This window comes from Mus caroli, chromosome 10, assembly GCF_900094665.2.
Source record: "Mus caroli chromosome 10, CAROLI_EIJ_v1.1, whole genome shotgun sequence".
Classification (NCBI taxonomy): Eukaryota; Metazoa; Chordata; class Mammalia; order Rodentia; family Muridae; genus Mus; species Mus caroli.
In genome coordinates, this window is record NC_034579.1 from 22269473 (window position 1) to 22291723 (window position 22251).

Below are 22251 nucleotides of genomic sequence, written 5' to 3' on the forward strand. Positions count from 1 at the left end.
CATGGCTACCACACTAAAGGGATGAATAGGACTCGCAGAGACACATTGCCTACCTAATAAGCAGATAGTTAGAAGGCACCAGGCCAAGAATCAGAAATAAAGTCATTTATTATTCACATACAAAGAATGTGAAGCATCATTTAAGGCTAGTTAGCTCTCAAGCTTCCTTTCTTCCCTATCAAAATAATGTCAAAATAACATTAAAAATGATACTCATCATTTGCTGAAAATAGAAAGTTATTATATCAGTTACACTTTATATGTTAAATTTCTTTAAAACCTTCTGGTTTCCAGCTATGTTGGAAGTAGGTTATTTTTGCCTTACTTCACACACAAAGCTTTGATGTTTGCGGTGCTTCTCAGGCTTCTCTGTCTACACTAGACTCTATATTCATGTTTCCTCTACTGTCTTTCTCAAGTGTTTTTGCCACAGGGTAATTGGCTCTTCTTACTCGAGGAACACCATAATTACCTGTGAACACTGAGGAGAAGAGGAAGAGTATGTGTGTCTAAGCCCTGCCCATCGTTGAAGCAGTAGCATGAATATCATGGGGGTAGCCAACTACTTTCTTCTTGGATTCAAGGCTTGATCCCCTGGAGGGAATTAATCCCTATTGCAGTAAATGTCATCAAGAGCTGGTGAGCCCCAGGGGAGCACATCCATAACTACCATTTTGCTAGATGAACATATGGTCAAATTGCTTTTAAATACACATTCTAAACACTCATGTTTATGGTAATAGGTTAGCACTGTTCCCAGTCTTCATCAGAAAAGCTCATGCTTATTGTGCTAGGCGGTGGCTAATAGAGAGATGCTGGCTAAGATGCTGAGAAGGTAGGACAGTCACATGGTGGGCCTTAAATGGGACCTCCCTATAACCCAGCCCAAGGCCAGGGAATGTTAAAGAATATAGGATAGGAAGAGTAGAAAAACTGGCGAGTGAGGAGGTATGTCTTTTGTATACTATGTGCACTGGACTCACGGACTCACTATAGCAGTGAAAAACTGGTAAGACTGTGCCGAACGCTATTTATCATGGAAGGGTAAGGGCTCACGAGCCTCTGCCACTACACTGTGCGGCAGGACATAAAAACAGAAGGAGGACTGCTTGGAAGAAGTGGGATTAAATGACAGAATCAATTATCTACATGAATGAGACTGTTAAAGACAAAAAAACTAAATTCCAAAAAGGAATAATAAGGTAAATACATACCATGGAAAATTTACATAACAAAAGAGAAATATGAGACTTTCTATGATGCCATCCCATGATGGATCTAGTTAGACAAGTGGTGGCTTGAATGAGAATGGCCTCTATAGGCTCATTTATTTGAATGCTTGGTCCCTCTCTAGAGTGTGAAACTGTTTGGGGAGGAATTAGGAGAGATGGCCTTGTTGGAGAAGATGTGTTACTGGGGGTGAACTTTGAGGTTTTAAAAGCCTACTGCAGACCCTGTCTCTGTCCCTGTGCTTCCAACTTAAGGATAAGATATAAACTCTCAGCTGCTGCTCTGGAACCATGCCTGCCTGTAGCCATGCTCCCCCTTCCATGGTAGTCATGGTCTAACTCTCTGAAACTATATAACCAAGACCCCAATTAAGTGTTTCCTTTCATAAGTTACCTTGGTCACAGTGTCTCTTCACAGCAATCGGAAAATGATTAAGGCACTACATTAAGAACAAGTCAGTAATAATGCTGTTTGTTTGTGTGTTTTTTTAAAAATAAATTTCTAAAGAAAATAGGCACTACTATGGATCAAAGTACAGAACAATTTTCCTACTTAAAACTGCAGTTAAGGGAAATGGATACACACCTTTCCCCAAGAAGCATAATCTGAAGTCTTTATAAAAAATACTTCATAAATTTGCCTTTGAGGGTTAGTGTGACTGGGTGAGCTGTGTTAAGGAGGGAACATTTGCCTGTAGTGTACTGCATTGCTCTGCGGCATCTCCTGAAGCTTTTGGACATCAAAGGACTCTGGTTGCATCTCTTTGGGCAGTGGGCGTGTTTGATCTTCCTGCTGTTTGATGATCTGAATGCAGAACTCAGTTCTTTCGAGCCACCATACTTCCCACCATGATAACAATGGACCAAACCTTTGAAACTGTAAGCCAGCACCAATGAAATGTTTTCCTTTATTAGAGTTGCCATGGTAGTGGTGTCTCTTCACAGCAATGAAACCTAAACTAAGACAGCTGATATCTTGATTTTGAATGCTACGGTAAGACCTACCAGTAGCAGTATTCTCTCCTTCCTCAAGATTTCACCTTCTGGAGCAGTAGTTCTCAACCTTCCTCATGCTGAGACCCTTTAATACAGTTTCTCATGTTGTGGTGACCTCCGACCATAAAATTATTTCATTGCTACTTCACAACTGTAATGTTAGTGTTGTTGTGAATGGTAATGTAAATATCTAATATGCAGGATATCTGATATGTAACCCACAGGTTGAGAAACACTGTTCTACACTTGTCAGTTGCCTGAAGTCAATTATGGTATAAAAATGTCAATAGAAAATTCCATATTGTGATAAAGAGACCAGTTTCATACAACATTTTATTGTATATTGCTATAGTTGTACAATAGCAATTGTTATTATTCTCGATATCTAGTACATATGTTATACTTTATTACAGTATGTATATATGTATACACAGTGTATATGGGACTTTTTGTGTGGTTGCAGGCATCCACTAGAGATCTTGGAAGATATCCCTAATAGACAAGAGAATATGACTATAAGCCCATTCACAAAAACATCCCATGTATGGTAACTTTTTTTTGATGTGAACAGGCATTGAAGATCACCTGACAAGCAAGAACCAGTATCAAAACAGGCCAGGCTAACTAAGAGACATTTGGGGGCTGGAGCAATGGCTCAAAAGCACTAAGAGTATCTGCTGCTCTTGCAGAGGACCTCAGTCTGGGTCCTTCCACATCAGTTGGCTCCCAGTCACCCACCAGCTCTAGCTCCATGGGCCAAATGGCCTCTCTGGCCTCCAAAGACACATACACACAAATATACTCAGACATACACAGTAAGTAAGTACATAAGCAAACAAAAAACAAGTAATATTATAAAAGGAATTTGAGAAAATAATCAAAGAAAACTACCAGTAGTATTATGTATGTATGTATGTATGTATGTATGTATGTATGTATCTAGCGATCCATCCATCCACTTTGTTGTTGTTTTTGTTTTCTTTCTTTCTTTTCTTTTTTTTTTTTTTTTCTGGATGAGGTTTATCTGAAACTGGCTGTCCTTAAACTCACTGTGTAGATCAGGTGCTATGGATAAAGGTGTGCACCACCTCTGCCCAGCTTGGAGATGCTTTTTAAAAGAAGCAGGGACTAAAATAATGTTATTGGTTTTTTTTTAAATTTCTTGAAAAAAAATCACAGATGCAATTAAAAATGCAACAGAACCTTTGAAAAATAGATGGAAGGTATTTCTAAGCAAAGAGAATTTTAAAACAAGAGTGTCAACCTGCCAGTCAGTATCAGAGCAGTGACTTCCAAAAAGAGAACAGAGCTAAGGAAGCAGAAGTGGAATATGTCCGAGACGGCGAGACACAAAGCGCCATCGTGGGAAAGCATGAGGACCCACTCTGACAAACAAAGACAGCATCACAAAGCATGAGTCCACCAGAGACAGAAATCCCTCAAGTGCTCCAGAAACACGCCCACTGCCCAAAGAGATGCAATCAGAGTCCTTTGATGTCCAAAAGCTTCAGGAGATGCCGCAGAGCAATGCAGTACACTACAGGCAAATGTTCCCTCCTTAACACAGCTCACCCAGTCACACTAACCCTCAAAGGCAAATTCATTAGAGGGACATTTTCCCTTATGGTCCTAAAATGCCCTTTCTTAGGGAGACACATGTCTTCTTAGGAAGAGACATGTTTCAGAGGGACAAAAGTATCCCAAGCAAAACAAGGCATGTTGTCATACTTTGCAATTTTTAGGAAAATGGAATGCAATCTAGTGTTTCAGAAAACAAGGACCTCAGGATGCAGACTGTGGACCAGGCAGGCTGAGAGTGTGAACTCACGCAGCTGCAGCAGGTGACTGGAGAGTTGTGGGGAAAACAGTTAAAGAGAAAGAGATCCTTTGCTGAAAAACATACTAGCACTTTTGAATCCGAAAACATCAAAACTACTGTAGCATTTCCAAAAATCAAATAAGATAGAAAAAAAAAAAAAAAAACAGGAACAACAACAACAAAAACACAGAGAGATCGTTTACAACTGGAAAAGATAATTTCAGAAGACCTGACCTTTAGAAATGAACAAGAGTATTCATACTAATAACAGGGACAGGTGAAATACCAAAACCAAAACAAAACATGGCATCTAGATCCCAAGTTCCGTAACACAGAGAAGTTAAAGCAGACTTAAAATGGAGCTGACAAGTCACATGGTGGTAGCACACGTCTTTGGTCCCAGCACTAGGGAGGCAGAGACAAGAGAATCTCTGTAAGTTTGAGGCCGGCCTGGTCTATATAGTGAAGTCCAGGACAGCCAGAGAATGCTACATAGTGAGACACTGCCTCAAGAGGAATGAAAATTGAACTGAGAAAGACCAGTGCATAGAAATGATTTTAAAAACTGGAGACAAACTATCATACCCAGCTGAAGGCAAAGGTGTGACTGGAGGGATGTGACACTAAATACTTCATGTCCTGTGCCCAAAGCAGGTTCGAGCAGGTCCGAGTTCTGCTCCCTGCCTTCAACAGCGCCCAGCAAGAATGACTATCTCACCGTGACCAGAGAGCCTCAAGGTGGAAATGGTTCATATCGTAAAACTTGAAGAGCTGATCTCATTTAACAGAGTTGATTTAAAATAGAAAACTATGCCGGGCAGTGGTGGCTCACGCCTTTAATCCCAGCACTTGGGAGGCAGAGGCAGGCGGATTTCTGAGTTCGAGGTCAGCCTGGTCTACAGAGTGAGTTCCAGGACAGCCAGGGCTACACAGAGAAACCCTGTCTCGAAAACAAACAAATAAACAAACAAACAAAAAACCTAGCAACAATAAAGAAAACTACACAAGTAAGTGTGCACTCCTCTTCCTTTTCTGCAGAAGAGAAACAATCCTATTTGCTATATTATCTCACCAGGCAGAAGAGAAACTCCTGCTGCTGGATCCTTTCCCACCCCCCCACCCCCACCCCCAAAGCCTCTGCTGTATCGGGAACTGAGTCCCTGTCCGTCAGCTGGCCCTTTAAGGGGCCTAGAAACAGGGCGCCTGCACAGTGGTTCAAGTTCAGCTTGTGACTTTCATTCTAAAAACTAGGCAAAGATGATCACCTTCCACATGGCCACAGCCAGCTCCTCTGTGGAGACGAAGGAGTAAGCAAGGCGTTTCCTAAGACTGGGGCTCAGCAACTAATTAAGGGATGGGGGACAGTCTGAGGCTTCCCACTAATTACTGAATCTGCATCTCACAGTATTTCATTCCTCTGGATCAAAGTTCTCACACACACACAAAAAGATATTATTTCGAATTAATATAAAGCCTAACACTCTATAGTCTCAGGACTGTCATTATTTTTAGTATATCTCTTTACAGAATCCATCATGGATTTGTATTTTTGGAAAAAACAAAAAACAAATATTTTACATATTAATTTCAACCTGAATATTTTGCTTCCCAATGCTAAGTTCCCTATTGAAATATTCTCCGTTAATGTAATGGAGACACAGTAATGAATTTTCCTGTGGACCAGCGAGGTTGCTCTCTCTAATGTCACAGGCAGCACAGCTGGGCTTTCCTTTGCTTGAGCTGTTCTCTTTGCACATTCCTTCTGGTTGCTTCACTAAGCTACCAGGACTAACACTCAGAAGGACACACAACATTCTAACATTTTGATGCCAAAGTGACCTCTGGGTGCTTCGTCTTCCTATCCACCATTATAGGATGCTAAGTTCATTTCTCAAACTAAAAAGCTGCCATCACACACACTGAAGAGGCTGCTGTGAAAATCATATACTTGACAGATTTATCTGCAGATTTATGGAAACTTGTTCACTATTAGATGTTTCTCCAAACTCTAGCTCTAAAGCTCTGATTTTTTTTCATGATTTCCATGTCACAACCGACTATAATGAATAAGAAGGTGTGCTAGAATGTTGGGCAGCGGGGGTGCACACTTTTAGTGCCAGCATTTGGGAGGCAGAGTCAGGTGAATCACAGTTTAAGGCCAGCCTAGTCCAGGACAGCTGGGGCCACACAGAAAAACCCTGTCTCAAAAAATCCAAAACCAACAAAAACAAAAAAGTGTACTAGAAAATGGGCAACACAGACTTTACAGTTTTTATATGAGTTTGAAAAATTTATGATTGGCTAGTTCTTAAACATATTGAGTAAAACATAAAAGTTTATTATATATCAATAACAGTTTATAAAACTGTACTATATATATTTTTTCAGGGTATTTTATGTTTTATTAACTTATAAATTATCATTAGAAATAATGAGAGTTGGAGAGATGGCTCAGTGGTTAAGAACGGGCTGCTCTTCCAGGGGACCTGGGGTTCAATTCCCAGCACCTACATGGCAGCTCCCAACTGTCTGTAACTCCATTTCCAGAATCTGCGACCCTCACACAGACGTTTGAAGACAAGACACCAATGCATATAAAAATAAATTATATATTTGATAAGTTATAGTGAATGATTTGATTTACTACTGCTTTGAAAAATGAGCACCCAGTCATGATTCCTGCAGTGTGGCACTGAGTTCTTTCCTTGCTAGTAATGACTAAAGTGCTTCATCAAATCTGCCTGAGTCGCAGTCTCATCAGTATGTCATCACCTGATGACAGGCATAGCCCACTCCAGCGACTGCCAAGGTCCAGCAGCATGAACAAGAATCTCATAAAATGTCATGTGCTGATAATGACTGGTCGCTCATAGAGATATCATTATTCCTAACAGAGAAGTCAACTGATCCTAGCAAGAATGTAGGATGGGAACTGTTATGGCTAGGGAGAGAAATGATTGACAAAGCAAGAAACCTATGAGGCCTTTGGGAGTTGCTTCTGAACAACACATCAATATACTACATGTGGGGGGAGGGGCAGCCAAATCTTTTAGACACTAACTTAACTTAAGAGAAGTAACTGAATTAATCCAATTCTAGTAAAATCTTGATTTTACTTAGAAAGCTATTTATCTTTACTTATACTTTATAAACTCTGACTAATTGAGTCAACAAAAATTCTTAGTCTCTTAAAATTTTACTATTAGGACATGATGCATTTCTTTTCTTGTTGTTTTTTCAGGACAAGCTTTCTACAGTAGCCATGGATGCCCTAGAACTCAGAGATCCACCTGGCTCTGCCTTCTAAATGCTGGGATTAAAGGCGTGTGCCGTCATCACCACCTGGCTTCTTTTCCTTCTTGAAGAGAATGTTACCCTAATATGTTGTATCTACTTTCTCCAGTACACATTTAAAATGTTAAACTACCTTCATAGTTAAAAGGAAAATATATTGGGGGCAATTATAGAAAAAAGTTGGATGGGTGCAAACCCACAAAGAAGCAGAGCCACTTTGCATAGTCCTTTGGTTTTACTAATGTAATTGTAGTGATGAAGTTCACTGTCTAGGAAAGGTTCCAGTTAAGGCGTAGATTAACAAAGGCGAGCAATCCAGAGCAGACAAGGCTTACCTTTATCCGGTGGTCATCCGTGTCGGCTACAGTTGCTACTCTGATGAACAGCGGGTTTCTTTTGTCCACAGCTTCCAGCTTCATTTTCTTCTGGAATCCATGTGGAGGTTTCTGCCATACAAGAAAGATGCTACAGTGAGGAGGGGCAGGTTAGTAACAACAGTTAACAGCTGAACTGTTTAGGTTACCCGTTCTCAGCTTAGCAGTGAGTGACACTTTCTGGTCAAAACACACATGCAGAAGGACAGCCTTCTGCCTAGCTGAAGAGCAGACAGAAAGAGAGAGGCAGGGATACTGTAGCCATGTGATCAACCACAAAAATAGACCAGACATTTTCCTTACTGGTCAAGGTGCCATGGTAAAAGCAATAGGCGTAAAATTTGTTTTTAGAAAAGATGGAAAAACAAAGTGACTGATTATGAAGCATCTAGAAGTGGTAATAGGGGAAGGGAAAAAGATAATTTAAAACAAGTTGGCAATCCATCTGAACATGGTGGGCTTAACACTCAGAGGAAACCTCTAAGTTTCTGAGAAAGTCATAGGCCAAGGAAGAAAAGGCAAATTTTCCACATGGCACTGGTGTGTTATATAAAGTAACGTGAAGAGCAGAACACTCACTGCTACGACTCTTGCCAACCATCTGGAAAAAATCTACGTCCTACCTCTCACCCTCTCACGTAACAGCAGACACACAGGCTGTGGGCTGCCCATGTATCTGGTTAAAAGCCCGAACACTGGAAGGGTAGAGAACAGGCAGAAAAGACCGCAGCCCGCCAGCCCTACCTTGCTTAAAGCTTCGCCATCTGTCTGTCACGTGGTATCATAGAAACTCTCGCTCAAGCTTTCTCTCCATTATTATGATTTTTCCTCTTAAAAAAATTCATGATATTCCTTCTACCTATATTGTGAACAGTTCTTACTGGTTAAGTCTATCATTAATTAATAATTTCTGTATGAAAGTATCATCTAAAGGAGACAACTGTCTACAGAAGACAAAGTTTAAAAAACTATATTATTTTGCTTTTGAAACAGAATATCTGTACATAGCCTGAGCTGGCTTTGAATTGTGCTGCTCCCCAATTACCTCTCAAATACGAGGAATACAAACATGTATCTAATGCCTGAGTATTACAAAGTTATTTAGTATATTTATTTTTCCCATTAAATTCATGAGAAAATATGAAGTATAAAACAATATATTTGAGGGGCTGGGAAGATAGATCCACTGGTAAAGTGCTCAGCTTGCAGGTTAACTCCCTAGAACCCACATTTATAAAGTAAACACGGTGCACACCCTTGTAATCCCAGCTGGAGATGTGGAGGCAAGCAGATCCCTGTGGCTCACACCAGCCACCCTAGCCTAACGGGCAAGTTACAGCATCTGAGGAAAAGCAGTCAAGGTTCTCCTGTGCCCTGTTCCTATGCCTGCCTCCTCCCCAACAGGACACATTTGTATCCACATACATAAACACAGTAACAATGTTAATTCTCAGAATCAAAAGGCTTTGGAAGCCTCTTCCTCCGCTCTTCACTTTCTTCTCATGGCTAAGTCAGCTGATCTGTTTCTTAAAGGTTCACAGATAAACATTGCCATCATGAGTACATGTTAACCAAACAGTGCACAGCAAATTCTCTCACCACTTTGAAAGCTCTTGCAGGAGCAGGTAAAGAATTGGTTTCTTCTAAATATTTATCCCAGGAAAAGTGTTTCACATGCGAATAGCCTGTGAAATAAAGAACATGGATGCTATGACGGTGTGATGAAAACGAACTAATAAATAGTCCTACAAAAAGACATGACACAGCAACAGACTAGCCCAGGAAAGGACGCTCAGGTCCACAGAGAAACTCGAAGCTGCTCGCTCCTCCAAAGCTACTGCTTGTAATGATTAGTTAGTTCCTTTCTGATCAGTTATTCTGACTCTATCACTGTTTAGATGTGATTATATAAGTAGGATTTACAAGCATTATTGATGAAATATTACAGATAATTCCTTCTTTTGTTAGGCCGAATAAAGATACATGCTCGAGTCACAGAGTATTTTGAAAGCAATGTGTAAAGGTAACCCCCTGTGACTCCACCCTGCTGCCTTGGTTCTCTCAAGACTCCCAAATCCTTAGGCAGCCATGATTGTAGCCTACTTGGTGCAAAACTTGCCACATGAAAGAGACTTACAAAATCTGTGAGTCCATTAGCTGTAATGGAAGTCAGGTTTCTACCCACCTGAGAAACAGGTATAGACACAGACAGAAGAAAACTAAAACAAAGCCAATAGTTTGAGATTTGAATCAGGGCCAGTGATATCAATGGAAGTTTTTGTTTTGTTTTGTTTTGTTTTAATTTTAACATACACTAGCAATGAAATAGAAAAGAATAAAAAGTTCTGCATATGCTTACAGATGCACATTCCCTTCAGCCAGTGAGATGCCTGATTCATCCTGCTAGGAGTAAACAAATAGCAACCAGACCTTGATTACTAGATAGTGCTCACCACTTTAAAAAAAAATCTTGACAAAATGGCTACAGGGCTGTGTGGTGATCAGTGAATGTTCAGTACTTGTAGCTGCTCCATAGAGCAGATTTCAAATCCCGAGACAAGCGTGGAAAGGGAAATTGAACAACCACCATAAGAGGGCTGTTGCTTGGTACACCTTTAAAACACCAAGTAAAGGTCAATAATAACTCTCCAACAAAATTAGTATAGGCTGGAGAGAGGGCTCAGTGGTTAAGAGCACTGGCTGCTTTTCAAGAGGTCATGATTTCAATTCCTAACAACCACATGGTGGCTCACAACCATCTGTAATGGGATCTAGTGCCTTGGTGTGTCTGAGGACACTGACAGTGTACTCAGGTACATAAAATAATAATAATAATAATAATAATAACAATAATAATAAAGTTAGTAATCTACAGTTCTACAAAGATATAAATAAATTAACTAGATGAATAACTGAGAATTGAAAAAGCTAATCTTTGCAAAAGAATATCAATTAAACATACAAAAATAGAATGAGAAAAATTACCATTATCCATTAACATTTGTCAACTTAGAATAGTAATCAGTTCCAAATAGAAATATTAGCAGATGGTATAACTGAAAGACAGATGAAACAGGAGGTAATTATGAAATCTCAAATATTTCTAGAAATAAGTATTGGTAGAGAAGACTGGCAAATATGTCCTTGACCAACTGATGGAAAAAAGACAAACCGAAATGTCACGCCCTTGAGAGATTTACAAGAAAAACACTGTGCCAGACCTCAGGAAAAAAAGGTTCAACTTGGAGACAGACATGGGGTTGATTTCATTTAGTCTTACAACTCAAGAACCAGAGGCAGGTGGATCTCTGTGACTTTGAGACCAGCATGGTCTACAAAGCAAGTTCCAGGCTTATCATGGCTACCTGGTAAGACTGTCTCAAAAACAAAACTAAGAAAAAAAGGAAATGTACAATTTGCGTCTAGTCATCAGGAAATGACAACCACACTCAAATAATATCACTCTGTACAAAATAATTAGTCTATAAGTCTCACAGATACTAAGGTTGTGATTGTCAAGGAGACTCACTGGGGACCAGAGGGTCTGTAGCTGAGTAACCCTGCAGGATTCTTTTGCATGACAGACACCTCAGGGACAGCTGTCAAGCATGAATCTTTGGATCCAGTTGAAAGATATATTAATTTGTAAATACTCTTAAAATTTCTCTACACCAGATGCTGTTTCCAAGTAAGTAAAAACAAAATATGTGAACTCACACACACACACACACACACACACACACACACACACACACACACACNCACACACACACTTTAAAGCACATCTAATGAACCTACCTTGTACATTTTAACTTCTCAGAACGTTCTAAAAAGAGACACTAGATACAGAAAAAGCTCATAAACTTTTAAACTACGAAGATTGAAAACTGTGGCTGTCTATTTCACTCTGAACTTAAAATCAAACGTACATAAAGTTATAACTTTAAAAACCCAAAATAAAAAAAGTTGTATGTAATAGCAATACACACTGCTGGCCCCAGCAGGGCAGCCCAAGTCCCACCTTCAACACCACATCTACTTTTCTTACCTGCCCAAGTTATCAACTGTGCGCTAAAACAATTAAGTCCAAAAATGAATTTCAAGTTCTTTTTGCACACTTCGTCAAAGAACATGATAACTACGGTTGTGATACAAATGATGCCAATATTACTGCTTACAGTTGAAGCGCTATCAGGGTCAGCGAGTTAGCACCTGCAGCCACTGCTGGGCTTTGTAAGATGTAACTGTAACTATCACATTGATGTGTTTACTCTCTCCCTATGGCCATTCTGTACTGCAACGGAGCTGAGCAATTGTGACAGGGACTCTAGGGCACACGAAATTTAAAGTAATCTATCCTCTTAAAGAAACAAAACAAAACCATGGCCAGCTCTTCAAGTATCGGAAAAGCATTAGAGAAATTATAATAGAGAAGTTATAATAGAGAAATTATAATAGAGAAATTATAATAGAGAAGTCATATGTCCAAACCTGGTGGAGTAATCAGGGTTCTTCTATGTTCTTTACACCAGCCGACTGGATGAATGTGCGGACTGTTTGATTCACACCTGCAGGGTATATAAATTAAAGAGCTGGAGTGAGAGAGGCAAATGCTGCCAGAAGTTTTTAAGAGGAAAACTAGTTAGCGATTATAAACACATCTAAGTTCTATTACAATCTATCTAATTTGAAAAAAAAAAAAGCTAAAAGTTTAGAGCTTATTTTTGCTAGATAAATATTACATGGTTCTGACACTACAGTTTTATTTTCATACACACACCAAATATATATATATATGCATATATATATGTTGCTAAAAGCCCAAAACTTCAAAGGCAGAAAAAGTACAAAGAGAGCATCATTTCCAAGAATCACAGGAGGAAATCATATGAAAGGAAAGCTAAAATTACTTTTAGCATCTCTAAGGCACGTGTGCAAGACCACTGTCAAAACTCAGCATGCTAGAGTATGTATGGAAGTCAGAGAACTAGTGCGGGGTCATGGGATGGGAATGTTCAAGGAGAGTGCTCATTACTGTGTGTGTTTGTAGGGATGGGGGAAGGAATGGAACAAAGAGGCATAACTAGCATGAAACTTTCAAATTTAAAGTGGGAACGTACTGCTTCTGACACTTCCTTAAAACAGTAGAATAAACACACACAGAGACACACACACTAAGTATAGTGGATTTAACCTATAATGGAGCAAGGAGACAGAACTTCTAGATACTATAGTCCTATAGACTAGCAAAGGCCCAGTGCAAATAGACAAATATGTATAGTAACAGCATGCCATTTCTGTTCCCCTTTAGAATTACAGATACCAGAGACTCACACAAGCCACTTCCTCCTCTGTTGCTCTGCCCTACCCACCATCTTTACTGTAATTAAGCACAGATTTACTATAATCAGCACACAAGGCTGGTGCTTTTGATTCCGTGCACCTAAGCACATTTGTTCTGTGAATCCCTCATCTCAGCATGGAACTCGTTTCACCCATTTATCTATGCAGTCATTCTTTTATGTATCAAGTGAAGATAATATGCTAAAAAGTAATGTGTCCAGCCAGCAGCACTGGACAGACCCTGAATAAATGGCCACAGTAAAGTGTAAGTTTCTTGCTTCTAATGGCCCTTACGACATTGTAGAACGGAACTGTAGGAACTGTAGGAATAAAAGGTAACTGTCTTCTGTATTTGCAGAAGATTGGAGCCCAGGAACCCTTAAGATAACAAATCTAGAGATGCTTAAGCACCTTATATAAATGGTATGGCATTTGAGTCTGCTGTATTGCATTCTCCGGGGTACTTAAGTCACCCCTAGAGTACTTACCTAGCTAGTACAATGTAAATATTTAGGGAGTTGTTATAGGGCAATGAATTAAGTTAAGCATGTGCATGTTTAGTATTTATGCAGCCATCACAAGCCTAATTAAATTTATGAGCTGTGGTTGGCATGAAGGAAATGCAGATGAAGTAAAAGAATGGGTTGAGATTGGAAAGGTGTCCCTTTATACAGCCTAGCCAAGGCTGCCTCTTACAAGGCCTTATGTGTGATGAGATGGAAGTGAGCCACTCAGACACAGAAAGGAAACTTCTGTCCATGGGTTCTGAAGGGAGACCCTAGTAGTGCTGTGTCAGGGATAGGAAAGAATGGACTAGAGGAAGCAGACAATACAAAATAGTATTGGAATGGAAGGACAGGATGTAACAAAGTATAGGATTTTAGTAAAGAACAATGTAAATAAAACATTGTGGAGAGTGTTCTACAAAGAAGGAGCTTAGCCTGATTTATATCTTTTTGTTTGTTTGTTTGGTCTTGGTTTTTAAAGCCAGGTTTCTCTGTGTAGCCCTGGCTGTCCTTGAATTCACTCTGTAGACTAGGGTGGCCTCAAACTCAAGAGATCTACCTGCCTCTGCCTCCTGAATGCTGAGATTAAAGGCATGTGCCACCACCATTCAGCTCCGATTTATGTTTTAATTATTTTAAGTATTATGCAAACAGGAATCCATGCTGGAGGCCAGTTAGACGGTACTAGTACCACAAATGATCCCAGAGGCTTGGGTCACAGTGGAGGCAGTGAAAACAGAGAGCAATCAGTTTTGGGTGAACATTGTAAACAGAGGACTGAGAGTGTTGGTCGGTACATTTAGCATAGGATGTGAGTGAACTGAGGAAGTCAGGACACTACAAGGTTATGGGTAGAGGCAGCAAGAATGCACTGCCTTTTCCTGGGCTAGGAGAAACTGTTATCAGTGCCTCTGACATTTCAAGTGGCAAGTGAGAACGCCTGCTCTGAGCATGTTAGCAAACATGTGTTAGGCAAACAAGAAAGAATGTCAAATAAACCATGGACACAAAAGCCTGGAGAGAGATCACATAGAAAGAAGATCAGAGCTCAAAGTATCCATTCTGGTGTTATCAGCATTTGGGCTGACACTTAATCACCTGAAGAAAGGGACAAAGTCCATGTCAGGTGACTTGTAAGTGACGTAACAGAAGAAATCAACTGGAATCAATGGTGCTACAGATCTAAGGAGAAGTGAGGACTAATCATGAGACCTGTCAACAGAAACGTCTCTAATTATCAGTGACAAACAGGACACAAAAGCTGGAACAAAATGAAGTTAAGAATGGTGTAGACGGTGTCAGAGAAAGCATATTGACTTAAGAAGTTCAGGTAAGCTGGGCGGTGGTGGCGCACGCCTTTAATCTCAACACTTGGGAGGCAGAGGCAGGCGGATTTCTGAGTTCGAGGCCAGCCTGGTCTACAAAGTGAGTTCCAGGACAGCCAGGGCTACACAGAGAAACCCTGTCTCGAAAAACAAAAAACAAACAAACAAACAAACAAAAAGTTCAGGTATAAATGGAGGCAGCAAAATGAGGCAAAAGAGAGAAAAAAAACCCTGAAGGTTTGCTTTATTGATTATTGAAAAATTGAAAGATGAGAAGTTGAGTATATAGGATTTTTCTATTTTTTAAGCTACTTTAAGTTTAAAATTATTTGAAAACAATTTTTTTTTAACAAGTACACAATAGCCAGAAAAGAAGGAGTTGCTGAGCAAATCCTGTGATGGGGGCATCCTGTATGCTAAGGATACAGCCTATATGTTAAGGATACTTCCTTTCTGCTAGGGATACATCAGGTTTTAAATCAACTCTCTTCCCTCATGTGTGCACTGGTAAAAAACAATTCATCAGAGACCATGATGTGCAGGTACAGGGGGCAGAACAAAAATTAGAGTCAGGGTAGGGCTCCCAGGGATGGCCTGGGCTAGTCACCCAGGTGGAAAGCCAGAAGGTAAGCCAAGTGGGAGACATATATTTCTCCTTGTTTATTCTCAGTTAAAGAAGAAGAAGAAGAAGAAGAAGAAGAAGAAGAAGAAGAAGAAGAAGAAGAAGAAGAAGAAGAAGAAGAAGAGGAGGAGGAGGAGGAGGAGGAGGAGGAGGAGGAAATGTAGTAGCCTGGAAGAGCAGTCAAAGAGAGGCAAGGACTAAGGGTCCAGCTGACCTTCACATTACTAGCCACAAATGCAAAGTCATAGCAATCAGCATGTGATACACATTTCTAGCTATAGTCATTTGTCAGCACAGATACAGTAGGCAGAAGTGGATTCAACCCAGACTGGCATGGAGTCAGGTAAACATACAATAGATAAGTAGAGATCACATTTGCCAGGGAAGAGTTCCAGTAAATATCACAGAATGACAAGAGGCCTATAGGCGAACCACAGCATGGATCTTAAGACATAAGTTAGACACTTTCCACACCTGTGCTCACAAAGATAATAAATGGAGAGAGAGAGACAGACAGACAGACAGACAGAGAAACAGAGAGAGAAAGAGAAAGGGGAGAGAGACAGAAAACTAGAAGTTCATAGCCAGGGAGTAACAAAACTTGGCATTACCAATCAGGAAGAAATGCTGGTAAGTAGTCAAACCCAAAGAGCTTTCTAAGAAATGTTCTAAGTGAATGAGGTTAGCATAGTTTCTCAAGGGCACATTGTCAACAGTAGCACATACTGAGTCAGAGAAAGCACTACTTCAAGCTGGTTTTCCGCAGAGCTTACTTCAAAAGAAAATACTTTAACTTCAGGCTGGAGAGGTAGCTCTGCAGCAGGTAAGAGCTTTGCTACTCTTCCAGAGGAAAGACCTGGGTTCAGCTCCTAGGAACCCATAAGGTAGCTCACAACCACCTAGAACTCCAGTTCCAGTGAGATCTGACGCCCCCTTCTGGCATGAGCAAGCCTTGCATGCACATGGTACACAGACATCGCATAAAAAGCTAGGCTAATATCAAGTTTATCTGTCCTCATGAAACACTTCTATTTCTGTATGGACTGACTCTTCTGCCTCCCTTGTGAGACAAGAGAACTTTGTTCTTCTCGTTAGTTATGACTATGCTACATCCCCTCCTCTGAACTCCATGTTTTAGAAACCTCAGAAGCATGGTTCTTGCAAATCATGCATTGTTGCATCAGATGAAAAAAGTTGATTCTACTCAGAGATTCACCTAAGAGAGAAGCCTAGAGACCACACGCCACACCACTGGAACTTGCATCTGTTCTGACTCAACCCTTCTCCTCTCTAAACCAATCTGATATTAAAATGAACCTGAAACAACTTCCTTTTAAATTTATATTAAGCCTTATAACTAATGTACAGTGCAAAATTATATAACTAATATACAAAGTAAAATAGTATAATTTTTATGCAGTGGTACATAATATTTCAATATATGAAATAATTATTCTTTCTAAAATATTTGTGTCATTCTATACTCTTAGATGACTATAATGTTTTAGTCATTTACTTTTTCTCTTTCCAACAAAAGTACTTTGTAGGGGGAACAAAAGGAAGTAGTACTTATAAACAGCTTCATAAAAAATAATAAATGTACAGTGGTTCAATCCTTTCTCTTGTCAATCAAACATAACTGGTAACCTGCCAGAGTCATGCTGATTATTTCGAAGCAAAAATATTTATTAAGTCCCCATGAAAGCTAAAGCCACCAACTCAATGAAGAAAATAAGCATAGCCCACTCTGACCCATTTTCCTTATACTGTGTCAGTAGCAAACAGTGCCCCACTCAAAAGTTGGAAGGCTCCAAACTCATTTCCTTTGCCGCCGAGCAGGTCATCATAGTCCCATCCAGTGCTCAAAGGCAGACATGTGACTACAAGAATAATAAGGAGCCGACCGGCACCAATCACTTTTCACTTCTTCTCCCTGTCTCCATCACTTAGGGCTTTGTGCAAATCACGGGGCGAACTACTAATAGCAGACTGTTATGATCCCTGTGGATCAATAGTGGGTGGTTCTGAAAAGCTCAGAAAACAAATTCACAAACACAAAAACCCCTCATATTTATGATTTAACTATAAAGTGAGCAAGATCATGTTATACAAATTCCAACAGGCTAAGTGAGTACGCCAGCCCCTAGGGTTGAAAAGAAGGAAATGTGCTTTTGTTGGAGGTGGGTATTCATTTAGCTCAGACTAGCCTTGAACTTGCTGTGTAGAGAGTGACTTTCACTTTTTGATCCTCCATCCTCCTTTTCCCAAAAACTACATCAACTTACATGTGTATGCATAAGAGCCAAGCAAGGATATTTCTTCTTTATCTCTGTGCTGAGAGAGAAGACGTGATTAATGTGACCAGTCATCTCGTGTCAGAGTGTCCCTTCCTTCACAGTGCTTTGAGACCTTCTACTAGCCCAGAAACCACACTCAAAATACTCTAAGTGCAGGAATATAACCTTAGAAGATGACGTCCGCACTTGCCCCTTCCATGCTTCAAGTACTTGCGAACTGATTTCTGCCCCCTGAAACTTTTATTTGAATCCTGCGGCAAGCGATGAAGCAGGTATTATCTGACCCCTACAGAAGGGGCAACTAGGCCTCAAGAGTTAAGTAAGCTACAAGCTGCCAGTTTCCACAGAGCATGCCTGACAGTGACTCGACATCCCCTCAGGTGTAATCCCGTGTCTTCTGCCTTTCTCCATGAACCCTCCAGTGAGGTTGAATCAATCCTTTATTCCACACGCCACAGAAGACAGCAACAGATGGTGCGGGGTGGGGGTGGGGGTGGGGGTGGGGGTGAGGTGGGGTGGGAGGTGGGTACACGATTAAACCCTAACCACCAATGACTGAGGGCACGTTTCTCTCCTACCTTAGAACACAGGTCCCCAGTGCCAAAGTTCAAGACTTAAGTTCCATTCACTGCATGCCCTTCTGCAAAAACACCACTCAGTGCACTTCCAACTAAACTTAGTAATAAAAGTTCATCGCCTCTGATGGCACTCTAAGACCCATGTTACAAATCAGTTAATAGTATATTATGGGAAAACTAAAGTTATTATTATTGTAAATTTGTAAATATTAAAGAGCTGGACCTTGAGGCACAGTTTGTAGTTCCTCAGAAACAGCTGGGGAAAGGTGGTTTCTTCCACGTCACCAATTTGATCCTTCCCTTTGGACAGATCTACTCTTTGCTGACCTTTGCCCTAATTCACCAAGAGATCCATCACAACAAACTGAAACTCAAGGGGCTGAGGCTGCAGTTCCACGCACTCAGGACTTTGAGCTAAACATATTGAGTCCCATGGTCATGCTGTCCTGGAGCTGGATCCCCAAAGACATGATCACACTATAATAGCATTTCTTTCCAAGGAAAAATATTTCCCAGTGCCTGGGGGGAAGAAGAGGAGACAATTCTCATCATATGTTCTGTCTCTGGAGCCCAATATCAGGCAAGAGGAAGGGAAGAGGGCAAGAGGCTGCGTATGCAATAGGGGGTACGGTACAGTATTCCCAAGGTGCTTATAACAGACCAAGACAATGCAGAGGTTCCTCTATCTTGTACTCTTGTTGTGGCCATTTCAAGTTTAAACTAGAATTTGATCCCTTGGATAGAGAATCCCATAGACAACAACCAAACCCTATACTAGGAACCCAAGGTCACAACACTTAAGCTACATTACCTTAGCTTCTGCTAAACTGACTGTTTGTACAAAACCCCTCCTCCATCTAATTGCTTATCGTAGCATCTGTTAAAAGATTTTCTTGCACAAAACCTCTCCCTGCAGCTGCAGAGCAAGACATACAGGATGTGGTTTCTACCTTTAAAAACCCCTACCCGAAATACTTGGTGCTATCTTTGGGTCCTGAATACCTGAGTGCAGTCCAAGCCAACTGGAGTGAAGACTTTCAATTTGCTAAAGGTTGACTCATCTCTGGTAGGATCCCTAATAACAATCCTCACTTTCCTTCCTGCATCTTTATTTTTTATTTTTTATTTTTTGGTTTTTTCAAGACAGGGTTACTCTGTGTAGCCCTGGTTGTCCTAGAACTCACTTTGTAGAGCAGGCTGGCCTCGAACTCAGAAATCCGCCTGCCTCTGCCTCCCAAGTGCTGGGATCAAAGGCGTGTGCCACCACTGCCCAGCTTCCTTCCTGCATCTCTAAAGTAATGTCTAGTTTGAATATTCTGTGAAATTTAAGATTGCCCTCGAGGGTAACAACCATCAGGAAACCCAGAGGTGTATTTTATTTTTAGCATCCACTCTTTTCCTTTCTTCAGTCCTGCACACAATTTCCTCACGTTCCTGTTTAGAAGGCAGAAACTCTTCACTACAACTAAACACACACTATCTTGATGTAGACAGACACATGCTTTTCATTCCTTCTGTAGAAAATGGAATACAGCATCTCTATACTACGGGGCTGGGAGCTCTCATTTCAAAACTACTTTAAACTAAAAAAGGAAAGGAAATATGTAACCTCAATTACACACCAAAGTAATTTATGCAGGAAGAAAAAAATCCCAAATTCAAAGACTAGAGAAACAGACAGTCCACCACCCTTAAGCAATTTTAAACGTGCTTTAGTTGCACACTAAGGAAGGGAACACATTTTCTTTTGCTGACAATTAACAAAATATCATTTCATGTCAATAGAAACATAAGTAACCCTCAAAGACATCCCAGTCTGAAGATAAAGGCATTAGTGTATGCTTTTAAATATGCAGAATCAGTTATGAGGGAGCAGACTTCCCTTTGCATTTCTCAGAAGGAAGCAGGGTTCTGTTTATTCACCAGGGCACTTGTGCCAAAGCTTCCCATGGTCATTCCTTTCTTCCAGAAATCCATGTACAGAGTCAATGTCATACTGAAGAAGTAATTATGGCTTTAAAACACTGCGATGTACTGGACAACAGAGGCAGGTTGATCTCTGTGAGTTCAAGGCCAGCCCTGTTCTGCATCTCAAGTTTCAGGAAAGTTAGGGCTATACAAAGAGACTTTGTACTTTAAGAGCATCATACTATGAAAATGGTAAGATAATATAATAAAAAAAAATATTCCTTAAATGATATCATTTGTATTCAGCTATCTGAATGGTTCAATTAGCTGAGTATAAATATATGGAAAGATAGTTAAAATTCCCAAAAAGTTATACAAGACTCTCGAGATGAGGAAGAAAACGAGCCTGTGCATGCACAGACATGGAGGCATGTGTTGGGAATTCAGGGATACAAATTTTATGTTTGTTAGGTCAAATACACATCCTGAATCATTCCAAAGGATTTCATTAGAAATATATTGTACTAGAGATACAATATGGGGCATGCTTTTTTTTTTTTTTTTTCCGAGACAGGGTTTCTCTGTAGCCCTGGCTGTCCTGGAGCTCACTTTGTAGACCAGGCTGGCCTCGAACTTGAACTCAGAAATCCACCTGCCTCTGCCTCCCAAGTGCTGGGATTAAAGGTGTGGGCCACCACTCCCTGAATGGGACATGCTTAAAAATACAATGTAGAACAAGCTTACAAACCTGAAATACAAAAGAGTGGAGCAGAACTTTGATTTAATTTTGCTTTTTATTTTCTTTCTTTTCTTTTATAGTATTTTATTTTATTCTTCTGTATCTGGGTAATTTGCCTGCGTATATGTCTGTGTGCCGTGCTCAGACAACAGAAGGGGGCACTTGACTCCCCAGAGACAAAGTTAAGGGTAGTCATGACTCGCCACGTGAGCTCTTTTATTCTTTTCAAGACAGTCTCACAATTCTGGTTGGTCTCAAAACTCCCTAGGTAGCAGAGGATGGCCTTGAACCCCGATCCTCCTGCACCACCTCCCAAGAGCGAGGCTGATGTCAGTCTACACATAGCTAGAACTTTTGGGCTTCTTATGAACTTCATATTGCCCCTTATTTTGAACTGTGTACTGATTTTTTTCCCTAGATAAGCATTAAAATTTCAAAAGCGTTGCAATGGAAACTGTCTCACCAATAGTCATAGCTCTCATCCCAGTTGTCAAAATGTACCAGGAAACGATTGTCCACCATATCTGTTACCGTAGCAACACAGATGACAGAAGGGCTCTTTTTGTCTGCAGCCTCGAGCTTCATCCCAACTCGAAAGCCTGACGGGATCACTGTCTATGGAAACATGCAGATTTAATTAGAGATGAGCACGCACTTCAGCAGCAAAGACCCACACACTCTGTACCCTGCTTCAAGGACAGGCATTCACAGCTTCATTCACCTCATTTAGAAACGCTAGGGCCGCCTCACAGTGGGGTTGCTTTCTACTGGCAACAAAGACAAACAAAGCTCTACGGTTACATTCAATTAACTGAGCCTCAGAACTAAACACCCCCAACCTTGCAGAGTTTAAAATAATTAATTTCAGCATGTGCTTTAATACCTTAGTTAGGAGCCGATACTAGGCAGGCAAATCTGAGTCACCACATGGCTTATTTGGCCTTCTTTTCCTTGATTACAGATCGGACAATGAAAATTATTTCATAGAAAAGATGCACTTAATTTTCTTAAAAATGTGGAATCATTACTAATTCACTTCTAGCTCTGCGAACATCTATCTCTCAAGTACTCTACAGAAAGTAGGTCACCTTCCTATATGAAAAGCTTCAAGCTATTACAAGTTTGGCTTGCTACTACAGACAGTTCTGTTCACAGCAGCTGCAGGGGAGCTCCCTGTTAACATACACTGTCATTAGGAATATTAAGTATTTTAAGGAAATC

General features: G+C 40.5%; 1 protein-coding gene across 5 annotated transcripts in view; it reads right to left on the reverse strand.

Moving 5' to 3' along the window:
• Positions 1–22251, reverse strand: part of L3mbtl3 (L3MBTL histone methyl-lysine binding protein 3) — a 99423-nt gene that overhangs the window by 29781 nt on the left and 47391 nt on the right. For all 5 annotated transcript variants that reach the window (XM_021173941.1, XM_021173942.2, XM_029482882.1 and 2 more), the window contains 4 exons: positions 21494–21645; positions 12204–12280; positions 9312–9397; positions 7674–7784 (listed from right to left, as the gene is read on the reverse strand). In XM_021173941.1, the coding sequence (XP_021029600.1) occupies positions 7674–7784; positions 9312–9397; positions 12204–12280; positions 21494–21645 (426 nt within the window). The remainder of the gene's footprint in view (positions 1–7673; positions 7785–9311; positions 9398–12203; positions 12281–21493; positions 21646–22251) is intronic.